Source organism: Pholcus phalangioides, unplaced genomic scaffold (genome assembly GCF_987345545.1).
Source record: "Pholcus phalangioides strain wild (caught in Gottingen) unplaced genomic scaffold, Ppha-v1.0 ptg000014l_1, whole genome shotgun sequence".
NCBI classification, from domain to species: Eukaryota; Metazoa; Arthropoda; class Arachnida; order Araneae; family Pholcidae; genus Pholcus; species Pholcus phalangioides.
Genome location: NW_028301607.1, coordinates 6,562,183 through 6,589,264, shown reverse-complemented (window position 1 = coordinate 6,589,264; position 27,082 = coordinate 6,562,183). Strand labels below are relative to the sequence as shown.

Sequence of the window (27,082 nt, the reverse complement as noted above, 5' to 3'; positions counted from 1 at the left end):
GAGGAGTGCGAGAGTGATATCCAATACCGCCCCATACCATAATACCCGGTGCAGGACCAGTGTGGCGGTGCATAACGCAGCTGTTCAGCATCCTCTCTCCACGGTGTCTCCAGACTCGAATCCGACCATCGTGGTGTTGCAGACAGAAGCGTGACTCGTCAGTAAAGACAATTTCATTCCATTGTGCCGTCCACATCCTTCTTTCATCGCACCATTGGCGGCGGAGACGTCTGTGGTTCTGCGTCAAGGGTAGACGAAGCAATGGACGTCTTGCGGACAGACCACTCTGCTATAAACGACAGTCGAATGGTACGCGCAGCCACTGGATGATGGGGTACAGACTGAATGTGCCGTGCTATGGTTCGTGATGTGGCTGAGCGATCCGTCACTGCCATACGCACAATACGCCTGTCATCACGTGAAGTGGTGCACTGACGTGGATGCGATCGAACACGTCGGTCCGTCGTACCCTCCTGCATCCAACGATCACATATCCGCATTACAGTTGTTTGGTTTCGTCCAACACGACTACCGATTTCCCTGAAAGATAATCCACAATCTCGGTAGGCCACTATCCTTCCTCTGTCGAACTCGGATACTTGATCAAAAGATGATCGCTGTTTTCTACGAGGCATAATTGATCATTTTTTTGAAAAAAACCACAAGAAAAACACAATTGCCGTACTTCAAATCGTCGAAATCTCCAAGCCTTAAATAGCACTTTGAAGTGGCGCCACAGGCGCGCGTGATGTGCGTCTGCGCTGAAATTCTAATCATTTGCATATCTCACCTTCGCTAATGCATGTTGTAAATTTCATATTATTTGCATGCTTCCTTCAGGGTGTTGCATTTACGGTGGCCAGCAGTGTACTTCGACAGAAACTGTCACTCATTTCGGCGTGATTGAATCCCCACATCCGACATCGATTTTAAAAAAGATGTTTTCACATCAAAAAAAATAAAAACAGTCAGTGTCGGACACTGCTGCAGTTATTTTCGTGAAAAGTCAATCGTGTGTAGTAAATACTGCGAAATTAAATTAAATTTTTCGTACTGTAAAAAACATGTGATAAGGATCTTAGCTTATGTTACGATGCGTCAGCAATATAAAAAAATTTTAATCCACATCCATACTTGATTGAGCCCATGAGCACCTCCCCCTTCATTCAGGGCCGTCTTAGAGGGCCCATGGGCCAAGTGATTTTTCTGAGGTCCTACCTGGCAAATTCTCGAAAATTTCAACCATATCCCATTTTTGTGAGTCCCCTTCTTATCTTGAGGCATCGGACCCATGCGTTTAGACGGCACTACCTACATCCTGGAGCAGGGTATTTTAGCGGGTCCCAAGCCAGACTTTTTACTAGCTGACACTTCTATATGCTTTTATAGCATACAAAAACAAGAAATGATGGTAAGTGTCCCAGGCCTGAAGGCTGGAGCACTGTCAGCCCTCACCTTTGTGGGGGAAGGGCATGTTTGACCCAGACTTGTCGGATGCCGCCTGAGTTGTCCTCCTCCTCCTGACCAGATCATGATCCGCTGCTCCATCTCAATGAAGAGATTTTAACAGTTGGTCGAAGAAGACCAAGGCCATGCTGGGAGCTGTACATGTATGTGTTGTGAGCCTAATGTGAACTCAGTTTATCTGTAATGCGTGTTATGTGTATATATAGTGCTGCCATCTTCCGTCAATTGTTCTTACTATGGGTGTAATGATTAAATAATTGTATCGTTGTAGTCCTGTTGCTCTCTTTGGCGAGACTTTTCAACGAGGAGATCGGCTTGTATTCGTGCCTCGAAGATGGGAACCACAGAAAAACACTTTCAGCCGACCCAGTGCCGCCACTAGGGGGGAGCAAGCGGGTCTCGTGCACTATGCGCTGGACCAGAGGGGGCCAAATTTCATTCTCAAACCTTACCTTTAACATTACGAAGGGGCGCCAAAATGGGCACTTGCCCCGGGTGACCAAGCATCTAGTTGGGGCCCTGGTCTTAGCTCTTACATTCCGGAAATATATAGAGATTGTGAAGGAACACCCAATATATATATATCCCTGAGATTAATTAACAAATAATCTCCATAGAGATTGTTTTGATTGCAAAATTATTGTTGCTTTTCGTTTACGCCTTACGGGTCCAAATATATCCCGGAAAAACTGAATGTTCATTTGTTACTTCCTTTGCTCTTCCAGGGGCGTAGTCAGAAATTGGCGAATTGTTAGGTAATGTACACGGCGTGCGAGAGAGATCTTTATTATTCTAAACATTAATGACAAAAATACGACAAGGTGAAATGAAATGCAGTTTGCGGAATACGAATGATGAAATCAAAGTTTTTTTTTCATGTCAATTGCCTGAGGTAGACGGCGCTAGTTGCTCGGCAGCTATAATAACAAACAAAAATGGAAACCCCGCTGAGGAATGAGCAGTGTGTATTGTGGTTAGTTTAAACAAAATGTTGATGTAAACAGGATGTAGAATTGAAAGCTTCATGAATGGAATAGAAAACTTGAAAGGAGAAATACCTGCATAAGAAAAGGTTATTTCCAAATAAACTATATGCTGTAGTTTATTATAATTTTCTTATTTTCGGAAATTTCTCCAAGGAGATTAAATAAATCCTGTCATTTAATGCATAAGTTAGAAACATGCTTAAGCACAGCTGGCCCACAACCCTCTGCAAAAACATATTTATTCACATTTGGGATAAAAGTCACTAGTTTTCTTGCAATACGGTTTGCACCAGAAACTACACCAGGAATTCGTATTGCATTTAGTAATCTAAAATTATTTAAAGTGAATTTTCTCACCCATGACCATTTACCTACATCGTGAATTCCTAAAGTTCATAACTTCGCGTTACTTCATACACCTAATAGAAATTATAAATTCAAATGTACTGAAAACAAAAGTCAAATTCTATGATTGTTTCTCATCTTTCGCGATCGACCAAAATCCATTACGATTCCCGATCACGATCGACGAGTAGCCGATCGCTTCTCCTAATCTCGCATATTAAGAGAAAACTCTGGAAGGAGTGACCGGTATGCCTGTCGTTCACTCAGCTCACTCAGAAAAAAGCCAAGAAATTAATCCAGCCAAATTCTAAGGGCAAGCCCGAAACCTCCGTACACTGTCATACTAACGATATCTCGATAGGCTGACACGAACCTAATTTGTTTTAGGCCTTTCGTGGAAGAAGGAGTCCTTCTCACCCAGACATCGCATACAAAGAATTCGCACCACAACATCCTTTTTTATAATGTCTGAACCCATTGCATCTATTGTTAAAGATTGATAGAGAGTTCTCATTGTTGACAGTTTAGGAATGTAGTTAGAATATTTATTTCCTTACCATTGTTGAAATTGTCTCCCATTGTTAATAGTGAAACTTTTGTAGATAATTCGATGACGTTTCATACCCGCACAGGTGAGTTGCGTCGGAATATTTTGTTGTGGGATAGGTTTGCTAAGTGTACTCATTTCTGATATTTTAAATAGCCTCATATGTTTTTTTTTCGTTTCTCCCTTTCTCCTGTACTATTAGGGTAGCGGAATTAATTCTAATTTTTTTCTGTCGAGGAGGAAAGATAAACCTAACCTAACCATAGAAAAAAAAATCTGTTTTCTTATTTTTTTTTTTTTGCACACATATTTAAAAGCGCTTATCAATTACCAGTGAAATTCCCAAAAAACGACGATATGATTCGCTCCTATATTGGGCATGTTATATCACTTCATGGTACCGTTTGCTCCATTGCGTCAACACCTTTGGAAGGAGGAAATCGCAACATCCATCTTCAGAACACCATTTCTCGCTCAATAACAGCCGATGTCGTGCTAGAGAAGATTACACGAGCTGTCTCGGGAGCATCATGGGCTTCCTGGGAAAATCGAATTCTCGCGCACCTTGCACCACGTTAGAAACACAATAGCAGCATACTAGTTTACACACTTTGCAAAATTATAGCGTCAGATCTCATTATGATAGAGAAATTGACGCACTCGGGCAGTGCCCATGTGAGGACCGACATGTGTAGTTGGTTTTAGCCAGTGCCGCCACTAGGGGGGTCTCGTGCCCTATGCGCTGGGCCAGAAGGGGCGCAAATTTCATTCTCAAACCTTACCTTCAACATTACGAGGGGGCGCCAAAATGGGCACTTGCCCCGGATGACCAAGCATCTAGTTGCGGCATTGGTCTTAGCTCTTACATTCCGGAAATATATAAAGATTGTGAAGCAACACCCAGTATCACTGATTACTTAACAAATAATCTCCATAGAGATTGTTTTGATTGCAAAATTATTGGTGCTTTTCGTTTACGCCATACGGGTCCAAATATACCCCGGAAAAAATAAATGTTCATTTGTTGCTTCCTTTGCTCTTCCAGGGGCGTAGTCAGAAATTGACGAATTGTTAGGTAATGTACACGGCGTGCGAGAGAGATCTTTATTATTCTAAACATTAATGACAAAAATACGACAAGGTGAAATGAAATGCAGTTTGCGGAATACGAATGATGAAATCAAACAGTTTTTTTTTTCATGTCAATTGCCTGAGGTAGACGGCACTAGTTGCTCGGCAGCTACAGAGTTGCCAGATTGGCGGTTTTCCCGCCAAATTGGGCTGGTTTGAAAACGGTTCGGCGGGAAACTTTCGGCTTTGGCGGGTGGCGGATTTTTGGGCGGTTTTTCCAAAATTGTATTCATGGCGAATTTCTCCCTATTTTTCTTTGCTGGCGAGCAAAGAAGTTTTTCTTTTTCACTTCAGTCCCCACCTCAGTTGTGTTTTCTTCCTGACAAGGCAGAAGGGGTGGGGGCATCTCACCCAACTATGTAAAGCCAGAACTTTCAACCATAATGCCTTTGCCACCCAATAATTGAAGGGACCGTAAAACAAAAACTTGGGAAACTGTCCTAGGTTCTAGATCATTGGTTTTCAACCTTTATGATACCGCTGCCAATCGGTTATAATATATCCAATGTAGTATAAGGGAAGTAGTATATCCAGAATATATATATACAGAATGAACCGAGCACGTCCAGGCTCTATTGCTATTGCTATTTAAGCACAGTGGTCATAAGACCGCGGACGTACCGGGAAAACCTACTGGTGTATCAGCCAAGCGAAGCCAACCCAACCCCCCAGGGCGCCTCTCACCAACTCTCTCGTCACCCTGCCTCCTTCATATTCCCAACCCAACAATAGCCCAGCATCTCCGCCCTGCACCACCAGGACGTTCGCACCTCCAACCCCAACTAAACATCCTCAGCCAAGTCCCACAGCAGCCGCCACCCGAAAACCCACATCACTCCCCACGACCGAATTCTTCCGCCCCCAGAATCATCCTGCACTCAGAACCATCCCATTTCCCTTATAGTAGTGTATCCAACACTATACAGGAAATGGGAGACTTCAGTGACGTCACGACGTGTTGCTCCGGCCTGACGGTTGGGAAACACAGTATCTAGACCACAGAAGACTGTGAAAGAAACCTCCACAAGCATGGAGCTGGCAGGGCTCATGCCCGGGGGCCTAAAGAGAAGAGGGGCCTCAGAAAAACGAAAGGTAGTTGTATTTTTCGGGGATTTTCCATGTGGGGAATCAGAAAAATCACTTGGCTCTCGGGGCCCATGATGTTCTTAAAACGGCCCTGCCAAGAACCCAGAAGAGTTCTTAAATTTTTTGTTTACTAGACCCCGAAAAATCTGGTCTGAGACCCATACCTAATTTTTAAAATCATTGTACCAAATTTCGTAGGCACCTATGCACAATTTGGCGCAGTGCCGTCTTGACGCATGGGCCAACCCGGGCACGTCACGGAGGCCTTGAATGAAGAGCGGCGGGGAGGGATAAAAAATGAGATATGGTTTAAGATTTGCGAGATTAAGCATATGAATTGGTAAGTAGGCATTTGCAGTCTGGATAGAGGGCGAAGCAGAATCAATTTGCCCGGGGGCCCATAATGCTTTCAAGACGGCCTCGACTCTAGGCATCTCTGGGCCGTATTTCCAGGAGCGAGAATGTGCAGCCCTGACTTTCGCAAATTTTCAAAATAAATTTATTCGGTAAAAAAAACCATATTTTTTACGAAAAAGTGAAAAGTTGGGGGGGGGGGAGTGTTAGTGACTATAACAAGAAAAAAGAACTATAAGCCACCCCTTTGCAAGCTAGCTAGAATATCGTAAAACTGTAGCTCGTTTCTTGCTTCATAGATAGCAGCACAAGTTCAAATATTTTGGGCTACTTTTTGGTTACTTTTGAAGAGGATTGTGGCTGGAAATTTTTTAAGGACCTGGCAACTCTGGGCAGCTATAATAAGAAACAAAAATGGAAACCGCGTAGGGGAATGAGCAGTGTGTATTGTGGTTAGTTTAAACAAAATCACTGAAAACTGGGCAAAGAAAGTTTCGTCTGAAAATTCATCAATATGCCTTCAATTTATACGTACATGCAGGAGTTTAAAGACACTGAAAATGTTGCGCATTTGAAAAATTCACCATCGACATCAGAAGAAAGTGTCAAGCGAAACAGACTCATTTCTATCGAAAATGAACGAGACAGCCCCAAACATAATGTTTGGTGTGGTCTGACCGTCACCACAGTGGCAACGGTCGCGTTCGAGCCTGAGTTGTCCGAGCGCGCTTGTGGCGGAGTTTCGCCAACGCTTGGCGTAAAAAGTGACTACGCAGGTTACGCGCGCCAAGCAACAAAAAGAAGAAAAAATATTCAGTTAGTTGCGAGTGAGTGTAAATGACATGTTGATGTTTTTTCGTGTGTGTGCATTTTTTGTAAATAAATTAATTTGGTGATTGTGACAAGTCGTCTTTTAAATAGAGTGGAGTCAGATGAGCGTTATCAAATCAACTAGGTCGACATCCCAAATGTGGTGACGCGGTGGGGAATGACGCAAGAACATTAATTGGCACGTGGCTGAATAAAGGTAGGCCGGATTCGTATGTTCACTTTCTCGTGTGTCCTCTGGGGTGTTAAAAGTGCAATTCCGTTCGCATTGGTATTGAAGTTTACACGCTCATGATGCCGGATCCGAAACCTGGAAATTCAGGAGATGAGAAAGTTGAATCACAATGTGGTCGTGTGTCTGTCAAAGTACCAAATTTTTGGCCAAACAATGTGAAACTATTTTTTGTTCAATTAGAGTCCAGTTTCAGGGTGTCTGGTATTACTGTTGAGCAGACAAAATTTGACACATTAGTTGCTTCGTTAGACCCTGAAACACTTTCACATGTTCATATAGACTTGATAGGACCACTTCCTCCGTGTCATGGTTTCCGTTACTGTCTAACGATGGTAGATAGATTCACGAGATGGCCCGAGGTAGTGCCACTATCCGACATGACGGCTGAAAGTGTCGCCAGAGCGTTGGTACATGGGTGGATTGCACGATTTGGTACACCTCAGAGGGTAACATGCGACGGGTGGACAATTTGAATCTGGTCTTTTTCAGGCTCTTTCCCGAATGCTTGGCATCCAAATTGCAAGGACCGCTGCATATACGCCACAGTGCAATGCAATGGTGGAAAGGTTCCATAGGCCACTCAAGCAAGCATTGATGTGTCATATGATAAAACAGGTCCTGGAAGGCCTCGACTCAGACTGGTATGAAGCTCTCCCATTGGTTCTTCTTGGGTTAAGGTCAGCATATAGGAGTGACCTTGATGCCTCGACAGCCCAGCTGACTTATGGTTCCTCACTTCGTCTTCCTGGTCAGCTGTACGACGATCAGCCATTGTCTAACCCTCCCGACTACATTGCCCGATTGCAAAGGATCATCAGCTCTCTGAAACCAATGAATCCTGTGCGGCATGGACTTCCAAAGATCTACGTCCCGAAGGAGCTCACCACCTGCACTCATGTCTTCATCCGCCGTGGTCCCTTCAAGAAGTCTCTCCAGTGCCCGTACGAAGGTCCATTCCGTGTTGTGCGCAGATTGACTAAGGACTTCGTGGTGGAAGTAAACGACGAAGAAAAGGTGGTCAACATCGACAGATTAAAGCCGGCATTTTTGCTGTTGGATAAAGCCGTTCAGGATGACTCATCACGTTCCAGTGACAGTTCCAGTGATAAGAACAAAACTTACATCTCCCGATATGGTCGTAAAGTTCGGTTTCGTCTCACAAATGAAGTGTGAGACTGGCGGGGGAGTTGTGTGGCGGAGTTTCGCCAACGCTTGGCGTAAAAAGTGACTACGCAGGTTACGCGCGCCAAGCAACAAAAAGAAGAAAAAATATTCAGTTAGTTGCGAGTGAGTGTAAATGACATGTTGATGTTTTTTCGTGTGTGTGCATTTTTTGTAAATAAATTAATTTGGTGATTGTGACAAGTCGTCTTTTAATTAGAGTGGAGTCAGATGAGCGTTATCAAATCAACTAGGTCGACATCCCAAACGCTTACGTTACCTATAGAGTTATGCCTCAACTCCCTTGATCGTAAATTACTGGCGAACTGTTGAAAATAAAGGAAAGAACGGCATAAACTAACGAAAAAGCTCATTATGCTGTTCTTTCCTACCTTTTCTCGATTTTTGTGAATTCAAATATCTCGTGAAATATTAATACTATAATAGTTAACTATAATACTTACAATACTTGAAAATATGGAATTTTTTTTGTTGGACTTAGAAAAGGCAGAGCAATAACTTTCTAACTAGAGTTTTTAGAACAGTGACTAAATAATCTAGTTACAGCCTCAGAAAATGACAGAAACTCGAAGAAAGATCAAGAGAGAAATTTAAAAACTTTTGTGAACGTGAGCAGAAATTTGAAAAAAAAGAACTGAAAAAGTACATGGGCAGCAATTCAGAAAATAAAGGAACGGCAGAAACCTGAAAAACGGGAGAGAAGGCGGAGTGGGGGGGGGGCAGATATTTGTAAGGGTATTTATTGAAATGACAAAATATATATTGTGTTATGTTTGCAGTTACGACGAGTTCGGAAAACATTACACTTGACGTAAAAATTGAATCCCGCTCATAAATTTTTCCAAATGAATCGTCACAGAATAACGTTGTGAGCAGGGAAACGCTATGAACAGGAAATCTCGATGAGTATTAGTTAGGAGACCACGAAAATAAGTCGTACTCAGCAGTGAAACGTTGTAAGAGGGAACGTTATAACCGGGATCCACTGTATTTCTAGACGACACTGACCTGTTTGGGTATGTGACAGAAAATCGAAACTAAGAGTAAACGCTCCCTTTAAAAAAATTAAAAGGGGAAGTTGTCCCCTTTGCCTCCTTCCCCTCTATCACTCTCTGGGGACCACCGAAGATCACTGCCTGGGGGGGCCCCACCACAGTATGTGGATGTGGGGCAATTCTGCAGTATCCTTGCACGAAACTGCATATGAACTACGTTGAAAATTAAAAAAAAACAATAATTCATGCAGTGAAACCTCGATATAATGATACTTTACAAATAAAGAAAAGGTGTCGTTGTAGAGAGGTTATCGTTATATCGAGAGGAAACATTACAATTAGGCACTACACTGTATAATGTTGAAGGGTGAAATTTGTGGTCCTGCGTCGTGGGCCCCACACACCAGCCAGCCCCCAGTTGCGCGGCCCTGGTTAATGAATAAAATTCGGTTAGTTGTTTTACCCTGTAAAATAGTTTATATATACCGCTCAACACTTTTGTGTACTACACAAAAAGTGGCTTCACGGCGAATTTATTAAAAACTTCCAAAGGATTTACAGTCGGTTCCCCCCCCCCCCCCCCGTATTCGTGGTTTCCATATTCGCGGTTTCCGTATTCGCGGTTTTTTTTCCTTCATTGGAAATTTTTTTTGGAAATACTCAGCAATCGTCATTCACGTGTTTTGTTTACAAAATTTGAGTTGTTCGTGTTTAGGATGGCTCATTTTTCAAGTGCTACTGATAATGCTTCGGAAAAACAAAAAAAAGTGAAAGGTTTACAAGAAAAATTGGATATATTGACGATGCTTGGCAAAAGTAAGCCAATTGCTGCAGCTGTGGTCCACCATTACGGAATCAACGAATCTACGGTGAGATATATCAAGAAAAAGGAATCTGAAATTCGTTCACTCGCGGCTGTAGCTGCACCTGAGGCAGCGAAAACTTTGCATCGCCTACTGGATCCATGTGTTTCTCGTACAGAAAATGCGGTTTTTTGTGAGTACAAGACTGCTACAAAAGAAGGTATTCCAATTGATTGTAATATTATAACAGAAAAGGCGATAACACATTTTACGCTTCTATAAAGGAAAGGGCCGGTAAAATGTCTATTTCATCAGAATTTTATACAAGTAAAGGTTGGTTTCATAGGTTTAAGAAACGATTCGGGTTACGCAATGTAAAAATCGCTGGCGAACAAGCCTCTGCCGACCAGGACGCAGCTAGAAAATTTCCAAAGACTTCGCAGAAAATTATTGAAGAGAAGAGTTATGCACCTCAGCAGATGTTTAACGTTGACGAAACTGCATTATTTTGGAAGAAAATGCCGCAAGAACATTTATCAATCAAGAAGAAAAGCGAGCGCCTGATTTTAAGATAGACTTACTATGTTGTTTTGTGCAAATGCGTATGGGTACATGATAATGGCCACCGTAGTTTTAAAATCTGCGAATCCGCGAGCATTGAAGAGAAAGTATGTCAAAGCTCGAAGTATTTTGGATGAACAATAAAAGGGCTTGGACCTATGAAAGCACTTTTCCTGGATTGGTTTAAACGGTGTTTCGTGCCGGAAGTCAGGAGGTACCTTGAGAGTGAAGACATGTCATTCAAAGTTCTTTTGATACTGGATAATGCTCCTGAACAATAAGATGTCAATACGTTCAAAGCTGATGGTGTGGAAGTCCTTTATATGCCTCCTAATCAACATCTATCATTCAGCCCCTTGATCGAGGGTAAAGCGAACATTCAAGGCTCACTATACATGCCACTCATACCGGAGATGATTGTGCACGCAATAGAAGATGCAAATACATAAAATGCCTTGAAGGTATGGAAGAATTACACCATCACTAATGCCATTACTGTCATAACTAGAGCCGTGGCAGCTCTAAAGTAGAAGACAAGTTCACGGATACCTTTACGGTACGTCCTTCACATGCAGAAAAATTAGAAGAAGCCTTGTCAACATATTCCGACATACTTGATATGAAGAAGAAGAAACATCAAACAAAATCTCAATGTCCTTTCAGAAAGCATCGCCAACAACCGCTGCACCCTCTTCTACATTCCACTTCTACCTCTGCGTCACCCTGCTTTTCTCATGATGTTCAATAAACGAGATAAACAAAAAAAACCCCATGGTTTCGGTTATTCGCGGATTTCCGTATTCGCGGTCACCCCAGGAACGTAACCCCCGCGAATACGGTGGGGGGGGGGGGGCGACTGTACAGCAAAAAATACCGATGTTATTGAACACCCTCGAAAGAACAAAAACTGGCGAGAAATTAAAAAATGTACTGGGTGATTTTTAGCGAAATGTAAAAGACATCGTGTTGTAGAGCAGTTTCGGAATCTCCTCAAAAAATATCGTTAAAGAAGGATTAACGTAGTAAAGGATATCGTGATATTAAGAGGAGTTTAACATTAGAATATTGGCTATTCTAAATTACGATTTGAAAAAAATATTGTTATAAAGGGATTTATTATTGTAGTGAGGTTTTCACCGTAATTTCATAGAGAATGTACTACGTTGCCCCTTCAATGGAGAACAAGTGTCTTTTTTCATCACACATTCCCAAAGAAGGACAAAAGTCCAAATATCTGTATTACAAAGAAAAAAAGCTTATAAACTATACAAAAGTAATAGAAATAAGATTTCCTACAAGAAATTAAAACGTAATTCGGTAATTTCTAGAAAAAAAAAATTAATAATAAATATTATTATTGTTATTATTATTATATTTTTTTCGAATCAACAATCGATCTGGAGATGTGTTGTAATCTCTATCGATCTTGTGTATCTCCTCCTCTCCACAATACGTCAGTTGGAAAAATGTCGTAGATGTTCTCGTAGGTCATTTGCCTACGGTCAATTTCTTTGATTTCTTTCTTTTGTGTAGTAACGTGAAATTTTCTCTCGAGGGTTTCTTGGAAACAGCAAGAGGGGGGAAAAGGAAAATATATAGGAACTTTTTTTTTTTCTTCTCTCGAACAGACGACCGTATAATAATATTTATTTCATTTTGTTTTGAGCAGTGAAAAAAAAAAAAAAGAAGCCATCCTTCTGGAAATAAAATAGTTTTCAAGGGGGGAAGGTTTTAAACTTCGATGGAGATGGCGAGCGCGAGTTCTTCCAGATCAGAGTTCGTTGTTGGTGGGAAATACAGACTCGCTCACAAAATAGGAAGCGGATCGTTCGGGGATATATACCTAGGAGTTAATATTACAAATGGCGAGGTGAGTTATTCCGATTATCAATTATTATTGATGTTATAATATTTGTTGAAATTAGAAGCGTTTTTTTTTTTTTTTTTGCAATCTCGGCCAGCTTGTGTGTAACAAAAGCGCATGGCTTCGTTTTTTATCTCCTTTCAGTATTTGACCTTGTGTTGTTTTTTTTTTACCGATAATTCGTATTATCAATTATCACTCGGATGTAATTTTGTTTAATGGAATATAACTATTTAGTTGAAGCATGGTGAAAGTTTGTTTTATTGTGAGCTTCAAAATATTATAAAAAAAGGCCTATCGTAGTAGTAGAAGCCCCATTGAGAAATTTTTTGTATAATTTCAATGTTGGTGGTTGAAAGAATAGTCTTGAAAATGTGATTTTTCATTGCGTTTGTAGTGTATGTGAAATGCCTGAGAATATTGAATGTGTGTGTCTACGAATTATTGATTGAAACGGTTTAATGATTGGTATTGTATAGTGTCAGGGTTTTGGCAGATCGAGAGAAAAATCTAAGTGCCAAATGCGTATTTGACGAGTGGAGCGTATTTCATTGCTGGAGCTAGTAATCGCATCTAGAAAATTTTGGGCGTGAATGCCAATGTTTTGGTCGCCTTGGGAGGGAGCGCCCTGGTATACGTATTGTTTGTAATAGTCATATTCGTGTGATGATCAAGAAATGTTGCTGTAGTGCGTAGCATTTGATTTGTTGCTGGACGCAGTAGCCCAGGTTGATAAGCCCCAAAGCAGAATGTGCCAAAATCTGAGACGTACATCGCAGAACAATTAGCTCTACTGCAGAACAGTTTGGAAGAAATTTAAGAAAAAGTGCAGAAAAAAAAACACTATTACATGTATGGGGATTTTTACTACAGAACATTTCCAGTCAGCTGGGGGTTCGTCACAGAACAGTGCTAAACATTCTGCTTTGGGGTTGATAAGATACTCATCTAAAGTACCAAAGGATGTTCAGAAGTGTCACGAGTTTGATACCCGGTTTGTTCTTGTCAGAAAACTTTCCTGACACAGGTGCAACGAAAACGGGGAATGACCACAGAAAAAGATTGCTACTGCAGGCACTCCCACATGAAGGGTTTAGCACACCAACCTCTTGATGAGTAGAAAAAAGGGCTGCCATTTGGAATCTCCAAAAAATTGTAGGTCTCGGTCTAATTAGTCCTCATGTGCAGAAAATGATCAAAATGAGCTGAAAGCTGATTGTGTCATGAATAACTATTTCTCAATATGAGTATAAAGCCTCCTTTATAAAAACAGAACAGCTATTCCCAGGCATCGGATTACCCTTGCAACTGAAAAATTAGCATCGGTTCCAGAATTTTAAATATTGTCTTCCATTATGCCAGAACCATAGATGTGTAAATTTCAAAAACTTGGGCAATGATGTTTGAAAGTTTACTCTACCTATGTTACTTGGTTATTTTCCTAAAATGTTTCATAACACATGTTTTAATAAAGAATACACATTCGTATTTCTGGCAAAAAAGGGCCTAAGTGATCGAACCAGCTTTCAAACTCAAAAAGTGAAAATTTTCATAGTTATGTCGCTAGCATAAGGAGGACAATATAGGTGTGTTTACATGGGAAGTGTGAAAACTGTTTAAAACCAGGTTCAAAAAGGTTTTCACTGAAACCTGTTTACATGGATCGACATTTCAATTCCACTTTATTGTAGTAGTCAGAGGTTTGCATTTGGAAAAATTATGGGAAAGAAGTTTACAACGCTCAAAGATATGTAGGAAATAAAAGCCAACGCCTGCTTTCTAGTTTTTCCTATGAAAAAAGAAGGTTGCAGAAACTTCCAATTCTACCTCAATACTGCATATGTAAATGAGGCTTTTGTGTGATTACTGAGTTAAGAACCGAGGACTAAATGTTTGGAAATCGTCATCTTAAAGGAGTCCTACTGGAAAACATATTAATTTGACAGTAACAGAAGCGTGTGACTTTAGCTTTTCCCCCTTTTCTGTATTTAACCTTGTAGTTTTTCCGATAATTTTGTATTATCAATTATCATTCCAATATAATTGTTTACAACTGTTATTGTTGTTTAGTTTAAAATTTTTTAGTTTTTATTCTGAGCTTTGAATATTATTAATAGAAGGCCTATCACAATTATAATAGTGGAAAAACGCTCCTGTGAAATTTGATTGTATTTGAAATAATTTATGAATTTTTCTATTATATTAATTATGGTTAAAAATAAAATGATCTTATAGAAACGAGATTTCATTTGCAATTATTATGAAATGTCTAAAATGGTGTCTATTTATTAATGATTAGAATGGGTGCCAGATTTTTATTGTATATGAATTATTTGTACGTAATAGTCATATTCACATGACCAAAATGCTGTAATTGCTACGGTACCTTGAGTGTGATTCGTTACTCATAGTTGCTTGCATCATGAAAAACCTCAGCGATACAGTAGACCAAGGCTGTGCAAATCCCATAGCGACTATGAAATTAGTATTGACACCTAATATTTTCTGTTCTATATTCTGATGCTCTCTATCTTAAGTAAATTCATGAGAAAAATTCATCACATATATGTAGTGGTGCTATGTTATCTCGCAGGCTTTTTTCCCCCTTTACAAAGTAACAACAATTTCACTGGCACTCTAGGGGCAGGTGGTCTTGCACCACCTACTAGGGACAGTAATCCAAAAAAAAGACCAGCTGCTCTTTAAGGACAAAGACTAGTGTATTAGTAGTTACATTACCTCAGACATGTCCATTTTTTTTTTACATATTTTCATCATTACCCGCAGTTAATCAAAGTTCTACTGCACAGTAGTAAAAGCCTGTAATTGACCAGTTCACAAAGTGGCTGGTGATCCCTGTCTAAATAATTTTCAGTTAGCGATTCCTTGAAATATGGACAATATGGACTGGGTCACTGTTTGGTTAAGATATACAGTAGTGGTTTATGAAAAATAATCAGCTATATAGCCTACAGGGTTATTATAATTAAAGATCTGATTCCAAAACACAAATAAGAACTGCTGGTCAGAATGACTTGAAAATTTTCATGGGTCTATTGCATGAAGCTATGGAATTTTCTTTGGCGAAAGGAAAAAAATACTTTGAAATGTACAAGTGCATGATGTACTTGGCCAGTGATATAATCTATTTTCGTAACCATAATCATTTTGGCACTACAACAGCATCAGTATTGTGAATAGCAGGGCTGGACAAATCCTAAATGTTGGGGTGACTAGGAAAATAGATTTTGGCACCTAAAATTTTATATGCGTCATTGCTAAAATGAAGTGTAAGTATGAGACAATAATTTTTTTTTTGATTTTTCGTAATGATTCCAACATGAGAATGGGTCATAAAGTCCTGGAAAAGTAAAAAAATACTTGGGACTGTTTTTCTTGGGGGGGGGGGGAAACATGCTTCACTCTTAATGAATTTGGCTGGCATTTAAATTTTTTTCGATTTGTCCAGCCCTGGTGGATAGCACAACTTTTATCAAGATGCACATTGCGACACCAGTAAAACAGCTGCTGAAGAACAAATTTTTTTGACAATAACAACATGATGCAAGACCTGGCCACCATGTTCACCTTATAGGTGAATGCTACTATAGCCTTTGCAACTTTTGGCTTTGGAGGTACCCCAAAGTGTTATGTGCAGTGGTTGGATTGTGAACTTTGGTGAATTGAAAGCACATTCACATTGTTACCATGACAGGCCTACTCTGATCTGTTGTTGAACAAGCATTTTTATTCTTCATGTCAAAGACAACACAGTGGACAACATATTTAACATTTCTTGTGTAAGTTGTTGTTTGTTTAAATGACTACATTTTTGTGATGTTTCCATGAATTAAGAAATCGTTCCATGGTAATTGCATTATCATTTTGCCTTGACTGGCTATCATATCTATTCTGCGAACAAATTTCCCATGTGCTGGATGAGTACTGCATCTATTTTACATTTTTAAGTATTTTTTCCCCTTCACCATGCAAAATTCCATTGCCTCAGGAACATTCATGTAAATTTTCAAGTCATTTTCTGACCAGTGGTTTTTATTTTAGTGTTTTGAACTCAACTTTAGTTATAATCATCCCCAAAGTGCCAAAATCTGTTAGCGCTAAATCAATTAGCGCTACTGCAGAACAATTCGGAAGATTTTAAGAAAAAGTGCAAAAAAACACTATTGCATGTATGGGGATTTTTACTGCAGAACATTTCCAGTCAGCCGAGGGCTCATCGCAGAACAGTGCTAAACATTCTGCTTTGGGGATAATCACCTGTATATTGTAAATCATTGCTAATTAATCTAATTATGCTTCATTAAACTCGTAATTTGCCTAGTTTTTAATCATAGTTTTTGCGAAATAGTGTCCTAATTAAGCATATTGAGAAAGTAACTAGAGAAAACATCTTTATTATAGGGATTAGTAAGAGAATTCTCAAACACAAAATAATTTATTGAGTTCAGCTATAGAATAATATATATAGGCCCGATATATGTATTGTTTGTAATAGTCATATTCATGTGATCAAAAATGTTCTTGTAATTGTTGCATCACCTTCAGTTTGATTCGCTACTCAGTTGCTTGCGTCAGGGAAAAACTTCAGTGATACAGTAGACTCTTGCTAATCTGGCACGTATCAGATTAGGGTGCCCTAGACAACCAAAATCACTGGATTGCTGGAAGTAAGGCGAAAAGCCCCCCAAAAGTTATAAACATTTGCGCTCAGACATGCAATGACAGCAGGGTTTAAGCTAGATAAAAAATTCCTATATCAAAAAAGCAAAAATTGGGGGTGGGGGGAGAGGAAGCTTTTGCAAAATGCTACAATGCTAATGATTGATTGTTGGATGTGTCTACTCGTTTCGTACCTCATGTGCACATTTTTGCAAAAGTAGCTTTTACTTCTTTCACATTCTAAAATTTTCTTTTGCATTTTGCTAAAAATGCAACCGTGGCTTAACCCCTGATTGACAGGTTTTCTTCTTATGCTCAAATAAGAAAAACGCTGGTTTGCTGGATGGGTTGGACTAGCACATGGTCAGATTGTTGAGAGCTTACTGTATCTTGCAACACTAGTAGGGCTTGACAAATCCGAGGTTATGATTGAGGCTTTTTTTTGGTATTAGCACGTACAATTTTCCATTTGGAAAAATAACCGAAATAAACAGTTTGCATCACTAGGTCACAGGAATTTTTTTAAGACTGAAACAAAATAATTCACAGAAACAGCCGATAGGTTGCGCTGGTATGAGCGACTTTGGTGGAAATATTCAAATGAGATGGTTATGAGAACTTGTGCCCCTAATCTGCAACCAGTTTACCATTGTAAACTGTGTATGTGTACCTGCTGCACTCTGCCGTTACTGGATTTGTGACTCGCCTGCAATGTGTTATTCCCTGTGGTGGTGGTCATGTGGAACATATACTGCTGTAATAAATGATTTTGAACCATGCTGTTCGTTATTTGCATATTTTTACTTTGATTCATGTACTTAAGTGCCACCTATCGGGTGTTTTTTTAGTTACTTTTTCCCCCATCTTAAAAAAAAATCCTGTGACATAGCGATGCTAATCAGGGTTTAAGCTGGATAATAAATTCTTTTAGCAAAAAATTGAAAATTGGGGGAAAAGGTTTAGCAAAATGCTACAACGCTAATGATTTATTGTTGGATGTCGTCTGGTTTCGTACCTCCTGTACGCATTTTTGCTGAAGTGGCTATTACGTCTTTTGCCTTCTAAGATTTTCTTTTGCATTTTGCGAAAAATAGGAATATAGCTTTAACCCTGATGCTAACCCTACAAACCATTTATTATTTTTGTTATTTTTCTCGTTTTTATGAATTTTTAAAGTTTCTACAGACTTTTTGCCCACTCTGTAGTTTAATAGATTATAATTGGGCTTAGAGATGTGAATTCTGGAGAATATATGGAAAGACTGTTATTAATAACTGGAGGATATTATGCAAATATTTGTATCATTCAGTTTGTAGTTATTATAAAACTATATTCTATTAAACATTTCAAGGTTTAAGTTTTTTTTTTTTTTTTTAAATTTCCAAATAACGTAGTATTTTACTGTATTGTGAATTTCTTTTTGAAATAGCACTCATTCTAGAACATTTTTCTTGGGTAATTTGTGCTTTTTATCTGTTGAAATCATAAAAAATCAACTTTACGTAATTTTTCTTGTCTTTGTTATTAAAGTAACATTTTAATTTATGCAGCTGAAAACAGCAAACTTCTGCAAAATGGCCAAGTTATGCTTTGACCATACACTTCTTTTGATTGTAAACCTTCATTACTTGACTGCCTAACATAAATAAAAATATCAAGGAGAAAAAATAGAAATTAAATAAATTTTGAAGGGGGTGGTCTCCAGTGTTCCCATCTTCCCCTATGTATTAGGATTAGTTTGTAATAGTCGTGTTCATGCAATCAAGAAATGTTATAATTGTTGCAGACCTTATCATTTGATTCATTACGGAAAGTTTGCTTGTTTCATGAAAAACTCTTTAGCCATATCCTGTAATAAGGGAACATTGGAGTCCCATTGATTCGGGGTGAACAGAACCAATGCTATCTCAGATTATCTGGAAAGCGGTATAAAATAGCTTTCTGAATGTAGGGTACTACTCCTATTAACTGCTCAATTCATTACACAACTGTCAACACCCGTAGACTGGTTAAAAGAGGCTGTTAGAAAGTCTAGGCCTGAGAGGGCCTCTGTATTAATTTTCTGCACTAAAAATAGCCTGGGGATCCACCAGAGACCCCAAGGATCAAGACCTTCCACTGAAAGTGCATGAGAAAAATAGGAGAAAATCAAAAAACTTATGCTCAACAAAAAAAACACAAGTTTTGGAAAATAATTTCAAATTCTAGCACCTCAAATTATTTGGAACCTTGTAGTTTCGAAAACTCCAATTATATCAAGACTCTACTGTAGTATGTACATACAAACTACCTTGAGGAGAATGGAACAGCTATTCCCAGCTGTAGGGTCACTCTGGCAACTTGAAAATTAGCATCTGCGACTAAAATTTTATGAGTGATTACTTAATTTGGTCAGAGAAGACAACACAAAATGTTCAGAAATTGTCATTTGAAATGAGGAAACACTAGTTCTAAAAGGAACGTTACTCTGCCTGAAAACATTCTTGACCTTATATCCACCTTTATGAATGAGATTAACCGTTAACTGGTGTTGTGAAAACTCTGTGTGTAACTGGCATTATAGTGCAATTTTGACCCCAGCGAGTATTGATGCATTTAAAAAATCAAAAGAAATTTTCATAAAAGCAATGGGTTTTTACATGACTTCATTCATTTATCAATTAATTCACTAAATAATTTTTCGGATTTCCTTAACTATTTTCTCAAAAATGGTCTTTTATTAAGACACATTCGAAAGAAAGAGGAATACATGACTTTTGAAATTTTTTCATGTGAAGTATCTTAGTTATTTAAAGTTATATACAGAAGTCAAAATTTCTCATTCTTATCACATTTTATAACTTTTGGCTACACTCTGATGCTCTAGGCTACCTTACGCAAATTCATGTATAAAGATTGCATTACACATCTAAATGTAGTGGTGCATTATCTCACAGGGTTTTTTGGTTTTTTCCTTCACAAAGGAGCAGCAACAGTAGTGACACTAGCTGTCCCTAAAGGACAAAGACCAGTGTACACACTAGTAGTTACATTACCTAACAGACATTTTAATTTTCTTTTCCATAAGAAATAGCACATATATACCATATATCTCCTAGTCTTAATATTCAATAGTTGTTTTTTTATACGTTAAGCTCAGTTAATCAAGGTTCTGCTGTATAGTAGTAACAGATTTGTGAAAAATAATCAGCTATATACACAGTGATTATAATTAAAGTTTTGATTCCAAACTACAATAAGAACTACTGGTCAGAATGACTTGAAAATTTGCGTAGATACTCCTGAAGCAATGGAAGTTTCTTTCGCAAAAGAAAAAAAAGTGCAAGTAGACTATGTTGTACTTGGCCAGCAGTATAATCTATTTTGTGCAACCACATCATTTCGACGCTTCCACAACATCACTGTGTGGATAGAACAACTTCTATCAAGATGCATATTGCAATACCAGCAAAGCAGCTGCTGAACACCCATTTTGACAATAACAGGATGCAACTTAACCCTTGCAACTTCTGGCTGTGGGGGGTACCTCAAAATGTTATGAACAGTGGTCGGATTGCAAACTTTTGTGAATTGCAAGCTTCAGCGCATCCTCTGTATGTTAGAAGTTCCTCAATAATATTAACATGGGCGCGTTTGGTTTAATAAAGGTGAATTGCAAGTGCATCCACATCATGGCCATGGCATACTCTGATCTGTTGTTAAACAAGAATTTTTGTGCTTTCACCTCATAGCCAGAACACGGTGGACAACATATTTAACATTTCTTGAGTAAGTTGTAGTTATTTGTTCAATTATTTCACTCTCTCTTTTTGTGATGTTTCCATGAATTATGAAATTTTGTAATGCTATAATTAAGTTATCATTTTGCGATGACTGGCTATTGTTTCCATTCTGCAAGCAAATTTCCCATGTATTGGATGATGTCATTAATTTTACTTTTAAAGTGTTTTTTTCTCATTTTACTTAATAAAATTCTATTTTTTTCAGGAATATTCAAGTCAATTTTCAAGTCATTCTGACAATCGTTATTTTTTTAGTGTTTTGAAATCAGAACCTTATATAATATAGTATATTATATAGTAATCACCCTGTATATCAGAAAATCATTGCTAATTAATCTTCATTATGCTTCATTAAATACATTATATTCACCTAATTTTTATTATAGATTTTGCAAAATAGCTTCCTAATTAAGCATACTGAAAGTAACTGGAGAAAACATCTTTGTATGATTAATAACATTAAAAGGATTTTCAAACACGAAGTAATCCATTGAGTTAAGCAAAAAATAATTAAATTACAAAGTTGGTTTTTGTAAGAATGTAAGAAATATTTATTGATTAATTATTATGGGAATAGTGTTAATTACATGAATAAAAATGTTATTTTAATTAATTATTAGAAGTTTGAAAGATTTTTAAGAAATGTTATTGTTTTTAATGTTAATACTATTTAAAACAAAACAAAAAACCTGGTTTAAACCAAAAAAAAACTGGTTTTTTGTGGTTTTTTTTTTAAACTGTTTTTTTTACCAACCCTGCTACCTATGTTTTCACAAGCACCAAAATTAATCTTATTCTAAGTCGGAAATACTGTACTTGGAAATAACACCATGACATGTTGATTACACAGATCTTATGTCTAATTCATTAACAATACTATCCTCATGCTCATCTTAGACATCCGATGTCTCATGACTAATTTAAAACTGTTAGTCTATCAAAAAACTGGTGCTCTTCTCCAGATATGCCATTTTAATCAGAACACTCTGCTCGTCAGACACAAAAAACCTTTTTTTCAGATGCAAAAGGGGGGGGATCATTTTGACCCCACTGAAACTGATCAATAATGCAGAGAGAGGAAAAAGTTGAAAAATATAAATTTGTCTAACGTGTAAACAACTAGCTTGAAAGTTGCTGAAAATAAGATGGCAAATATGCATTTCTTTCTCAAGGGGTGGCAAAATGACCCCACCACTCCAGTTAAGGGTTAAGGCATTGAATAATTTACAGCATCCAGGGATGATTAGAGGTACTAAGGATTCGTCAAGTCCTGCTTTAGGTTCTGAATGAATGAGCACCAGAACTTAATTAGGAAGCTATTTTGCAAAATCTATAATAAAAATTAGGTGAATATAATGTATTTAATGAAGCATAAATAATGCAGATTAATTAGCGATGATTTTCTGATATACAGGGTGATTACTATATAATATACTATATTATATAAGGTTCTGATTTCAAAACACTAAAAAAATAACGATTGTCAGAATGACTTGAAAATTGACTTGAATATTCCTGAAAAAAATAGAATTTTATTAAGTAAAATGAGAAAAAAAAGACTTTAAAAGTAAAATTAATGACATCATCCAATACATGGGAAATTTGCTTGCAGAATGGAAACAATAGCCAGTCATCGCAAAATGATAACTTAATTATAGCATTACAAAATTTCATAATTCATGGAAACATCACAAAAAGAGAGAGTGAAATAATTGAACAGATAACTACAACTTACTCAAGAAATGTTAAATATGTTGTCCACCGTGTTCTGGCTATGAGGTTGAAAGCACAAAAATTCTTGTTTAACAACAGATCAGAGTATGCCATGGTCATGATGTGATGCACTTGCAATTCACCTTTATTAAACCAAACGCGCCCATGTTAATATTATTGAGGAACTTCTAACATATAGGGATGCGCTGAAGCTTGCAATTCACTAAAGTTTGCAATCCGACCACTGTTCATAACATTTTGAGGTACCCCCACAGCCAAAAGTTGCAAGGGTTAAGGTCAAATGAACTGATGGCCGGCCAGGTGTCATGCAATCCTGTTATTGTCAAAATGGGTCTTCAGCAGCTGCTTTGCTGGCATTGCAATGTGCATCTTGATAGAAGTTGTTCTATCTACACACTGCTGTGGAAGTGCCGAAATGATGTGGCTGCACACAATAGATTATACTGCTGGCCAAGTACAGCATCATCTACTTGCACATTTGGCACTACTTGCACTTTTTCTTTCGTCAAAGAAAATTCCATTGCTTCAGGAGTATCCATGCAAATTTCCAAGTCATTCTGACCAGTACTTATTGTATAGTTTTTGAATCAAAACTTTAATTATAATCACCCTATATATATAACTGATTATTTTTCATATATCTGTTACTACTACTATTATACAGTAGAACCCTGATTAACTGGGCCTAACAGTGAAAGTATAAAAAAACAACTATTGAATATTAAGACTGGGAGATATACAGTATATATGTGCTATTTCTTATGGGAAAGAAAATTAAAATGTATGTGAGGTAATGTAACTACTAGTACACTAGTCTTTGTCCTTTAAGGACAGCTGGTGTCTTTATTGGATTGTAGGACCACCTGCCCCTAGCAGGATGATGTCACTACTGTTGCTGCTTCTTTGTGAAGGGAAAAAGAAACCCTGTGAGATGATACACCATTACATTTAGATGTATGATACAATCCTTATTCATGAATTTGGTAAAGATATATATAGAGCATCAGAATTAGCCAAAGGTTAGAAAATTAGGTAAGAATGAGAAATTTTGGCTTCTGTATATAACTTTAAATAACTAAGATACTTCATATGAAAAAAAATATACATATTCAGGTCACTTTTACGAGGCTATTGAAAAAAACCACTTACACCATCTTATGCCATTTAAAAATATACCATCAAAATATACCCCAAGAATATAAAATGTGATAAAAATGAAAAATTTTGGCTAATAATGAACCAATATGATATTTTCAAGGAAAAAAATATATTTAGGCCACTTTTATTTGACTTTTTGAAAAAAAAACCATTGGTTAAAACCAAGGTTTAAACCAAACAACCCTGACACATCATATACATAAAATACTTAGGAATTTTCATTGTATTATATAAAATGTCCACCGGAGTGAGTCGTTTTGCTTAAACTTTGTAGGTGAGCAAATGAGATTGGTTGGTGTCGTTGGTTTCCGGACTCTGCTTTAAGTCCTATTGGTCTGATTGGTTTGATGCACAAAATGATATGTAGCTATATAGTTTGTCTTTAGTTGAAAAAAAACTTTCCAGCAATGGGTCTTCTTGAATAGTTTTTTTCAAAAAAAATTTTCTAGTGACCATAGAAATATTGATGTTCTAATCCTTTTCCTTTGGTCAATAGAAAACCTTTCTAAAAACTGATTCAGAGCTGTGAGCATTTTGAGATAGATATGATTAGTGGGGGATTTTTAGAGTTGTCTGTCAAACTTTTTTATAGATTTTGTAAATAAGAAATATACATGCTCTCAAAATTTGTTTAGGAATACAATGATACCTTGGCTATCGAAGATAATCTGCTCCAAAATCATGTTTATTAGCCGAAACATGATTTCTTTTAGGTTTCTATGAGAAAATTGCTTTATTTGTTCCAGGTACTACCTAAAATTTAAAATTTTTTTTAAATACCAAGGAGTGCTATATAAAAAAAGACAAACTGACAGAAGGATCAGTTAGGTCCTTTGGTTTTTTATAGGAAGATGAAATATTAAAAAGATTTTTTTATTTTGCACTATATAAACAACCAGCACCAGCTAGTCTGTTGAAGCTGGTGTTGAAACAACCCAGTTGGTGTCTGGTGTCTCAATCCATTTTTAATTTGCTAGCTCATTTCTGTGCCTGGTACATGCAGATGAAAAGAAATAAGCTCCTAGAATGTATAAGAATGTTCAGTTTGATGCGAATTGTCTGTTTCCTTTCCCCCCCCCCCCAGAAAAATCACTAAACAAATCTTTGTTAGCTGAAAAATTCATAAACTGAGACAATCGTTAGCTGAGTTATACTGTACATAATTTTCAGTAAAGTGGGTACGTTTTCACATTTTTTGCTTTTGCAGAAATTAATTTCATGCCATCAAGCTTGTTGATGTGTAATTTGCAAGGGCGTAGCGAGGGGGGGGGGGACTTGGGGGTCTGGTCCCCCCCCCCCCTCCCGAAATGTGAGAAAATGACCGAAAAAAGGGAAAAAGGTGGCCAAATCCATTGTTCTGTCACTGTGGTCCCCGCCCCCCTAACGAAATTTCTGGCTACGCCCCTGGTAATTTGTATTCATTTGATGTAACATGTTGATTTAAATTTTGAGAAAAAAGTTATGCATGCTTAGACATAGTGATTGGGTGATTTCTTAAACTACACATGGTGATCCAAGATTTATTGTGCTGTAAAAAAGATTAATCTGTTGCATTTTGATTAGCATGGATTGGATGCGATGGATTTCTTCCATCACATCTTCGAAATTGTACTTTGAATGATTTTCTTTTCAAATTTATTTAGGGTTATTTTTTGCCGACTCATATTGCACTGTTTCGATGGATATCCAATATTTCAATTCTTATTTTAACCAGGGCTTGATAAAGAAAAATTGGATTCCAGCCAAATTTCTCAGGAGTCTATGACAGTGTTTTTCTGGGAGAAAGAAAAAAACAAAAACAAGGCACTTATTGCATATAGCATGACAAATCTCAGGTGCCAGTTCACCATGGTGATGAAAAATTGGCATTGGTACCCCTGAAGTTTTCTGTGTGATGACTGAATTGGAGTCTGAGAACAATGCAAAATTTTGAAGATGTGTGTACCCATTTCCACCAACATAGAAAAGGTCAAGTCCTGGAAAAATCTAAAAATCAATCATTTTGACCTTTCAGTTAAAAAAGAATGTTAGCGCCTAGAAAATTTGGCTGCTGGCTCATTTCTTTTTTGAGTTGTCAAGCCCTGATATTGACCCATTTCTTTGTTACTAACACAATATCCAACAGTTTTGAGTTTCCAGATTCCACTGCAGTAATCACATGTGAAGGAAATTTTATGTATCAGTATCAATTTGCAGTCTTCATGGTAATCCAGTGCCTGGGATTTGTGAAGTTCTAATTTTAATAGAGGGCTGTGCATGTGAGATGTTTTTTTTTTTTTGAAACATTTATCTAGTTAATGTCAGGAACCAGTTTCTCCGTGACAGTTATTTTCTTGTCACAGTGGAAGAAATTTCTTTTAATGCTGGTTCTAGAATTTATTTTGTCTTGGCTTAGCCTTTGTATTCTAGTGTAGAACAAAAAAAATTGGCAAGAACCTTAAATGTGTATATCGGTCCTTCTTTGTAGGAAGTTGCTGTCAAACTCGAATCTGTCAAAGCCCGTCATCCACAGCTCTTATATGAGAGCAAGTTGTACAAAATACTCCAAGGGAATTCTGGAATACCACACATACGGTAAGTGCTAAGTGCTCTTCTATTCTATTTTTTTACATATGCAAGATTGCCAAAAGCTGGCTGTGAGAAATTCCGGTAGATTTTGTGTGATACATAAAGTGTTTATTTTCAAGACTGATTGAGATGATTGCTTATGCACAGTAGTATTTTAACTTATGAAGTTAATTTGTTCCCCTGGAAGTCACTTTTATTCTTTGAAAATCTTGAATCAAACTTTCTCATGAGAAATAGGTTGATTCATTCCATGCTTGAAAGATATCAGTAATCATATAAATTAATTAAAGTGCAACAGTCCTGTTAGCCTTTGACTTGTTCAAAGTGCCTGAACTTTGGTGTTGTTAATGAGTTTATTTTGACTTTCTGGAGTTGATGAAAAAATCATTTTTAGCATTTTTGCTCCGAATTTGGATAAGGTTACTTATAAAAAAAGACTTGTATAGGTTGAGGTACTACTGTGTGATTTCCGATTTATAGGGTAATATCTATAAACATTTCAGAATTGTAGTAGTAGTACAGAATGAAGTTATCTGTATTATTCATGGTGGACTAATGTAGTGAAATGAAGTAGAGACGTAATTGTTGCAGAGTGATATTTTTTTGATTCACATCTGTTTAAAGATGTTTTTTAAATGAACATATTTCATCATAGTTAACCCACCAATGCCTGTTTATTTTGCCATATTTTCAATCTTTGAGTTTATGCAGATGTTCTCATAGTTTCCTTATAGTATAAATTGTACTGCATAATTCATGTGTATTAATTATCTAAA

The 27,082-nt window shown here is 37.6% G+C and overlaps 2 protein-coding genes across 3 annotated transcripts in view; both read left to right on the top strand.

Annotated features, from left to right (window-relative positions):
* The first annotated feature begins 7,480 nt into the window (after positions 1 to 7,480).
* On the top strand, positions 7,481 to 8,152 carry LOC149078044 (uncharacterized). Its single transcript, XM_089242091.1, has one exon. It carries the CDS (start codon positions 7,481 to 7,483, stop codon positions 8,150 to 8,152), a length of 672 nt encoding a protein of 223 aa, XP_089098217.1.
* A 3,811-nt stretch (positions 8,153 to 11,963) lies between these two features.
* LOC149078043 (casein kinase I-like) overlaps positions 11,964 to 27,082 on the top strand; it is a 51,538-nt gene continuing 36,419 nt past the window's right edge. Inside the window, exons 1-2 of one of the 2 annotated variants that reach the window (XM_089241614.1) lie at positions 11,964 to 12,390; positions 26,206 to 26,312. In XM_089241614.1, coding sequence (XP_089097740.1) covers positions 12,262 to 12,390; positions 26,206 to 26,312 — 236 coding nt within the window. In that variant the 5' untranslated portion in view covers positions 11,964 to 12,261. The remainder of the gene's footprint in view (positions 12,391 to 26,205; positions 26,313 to 27,082) is intronic. The other variant, XM_089241613.1, reaches the window with a different exon arrangement.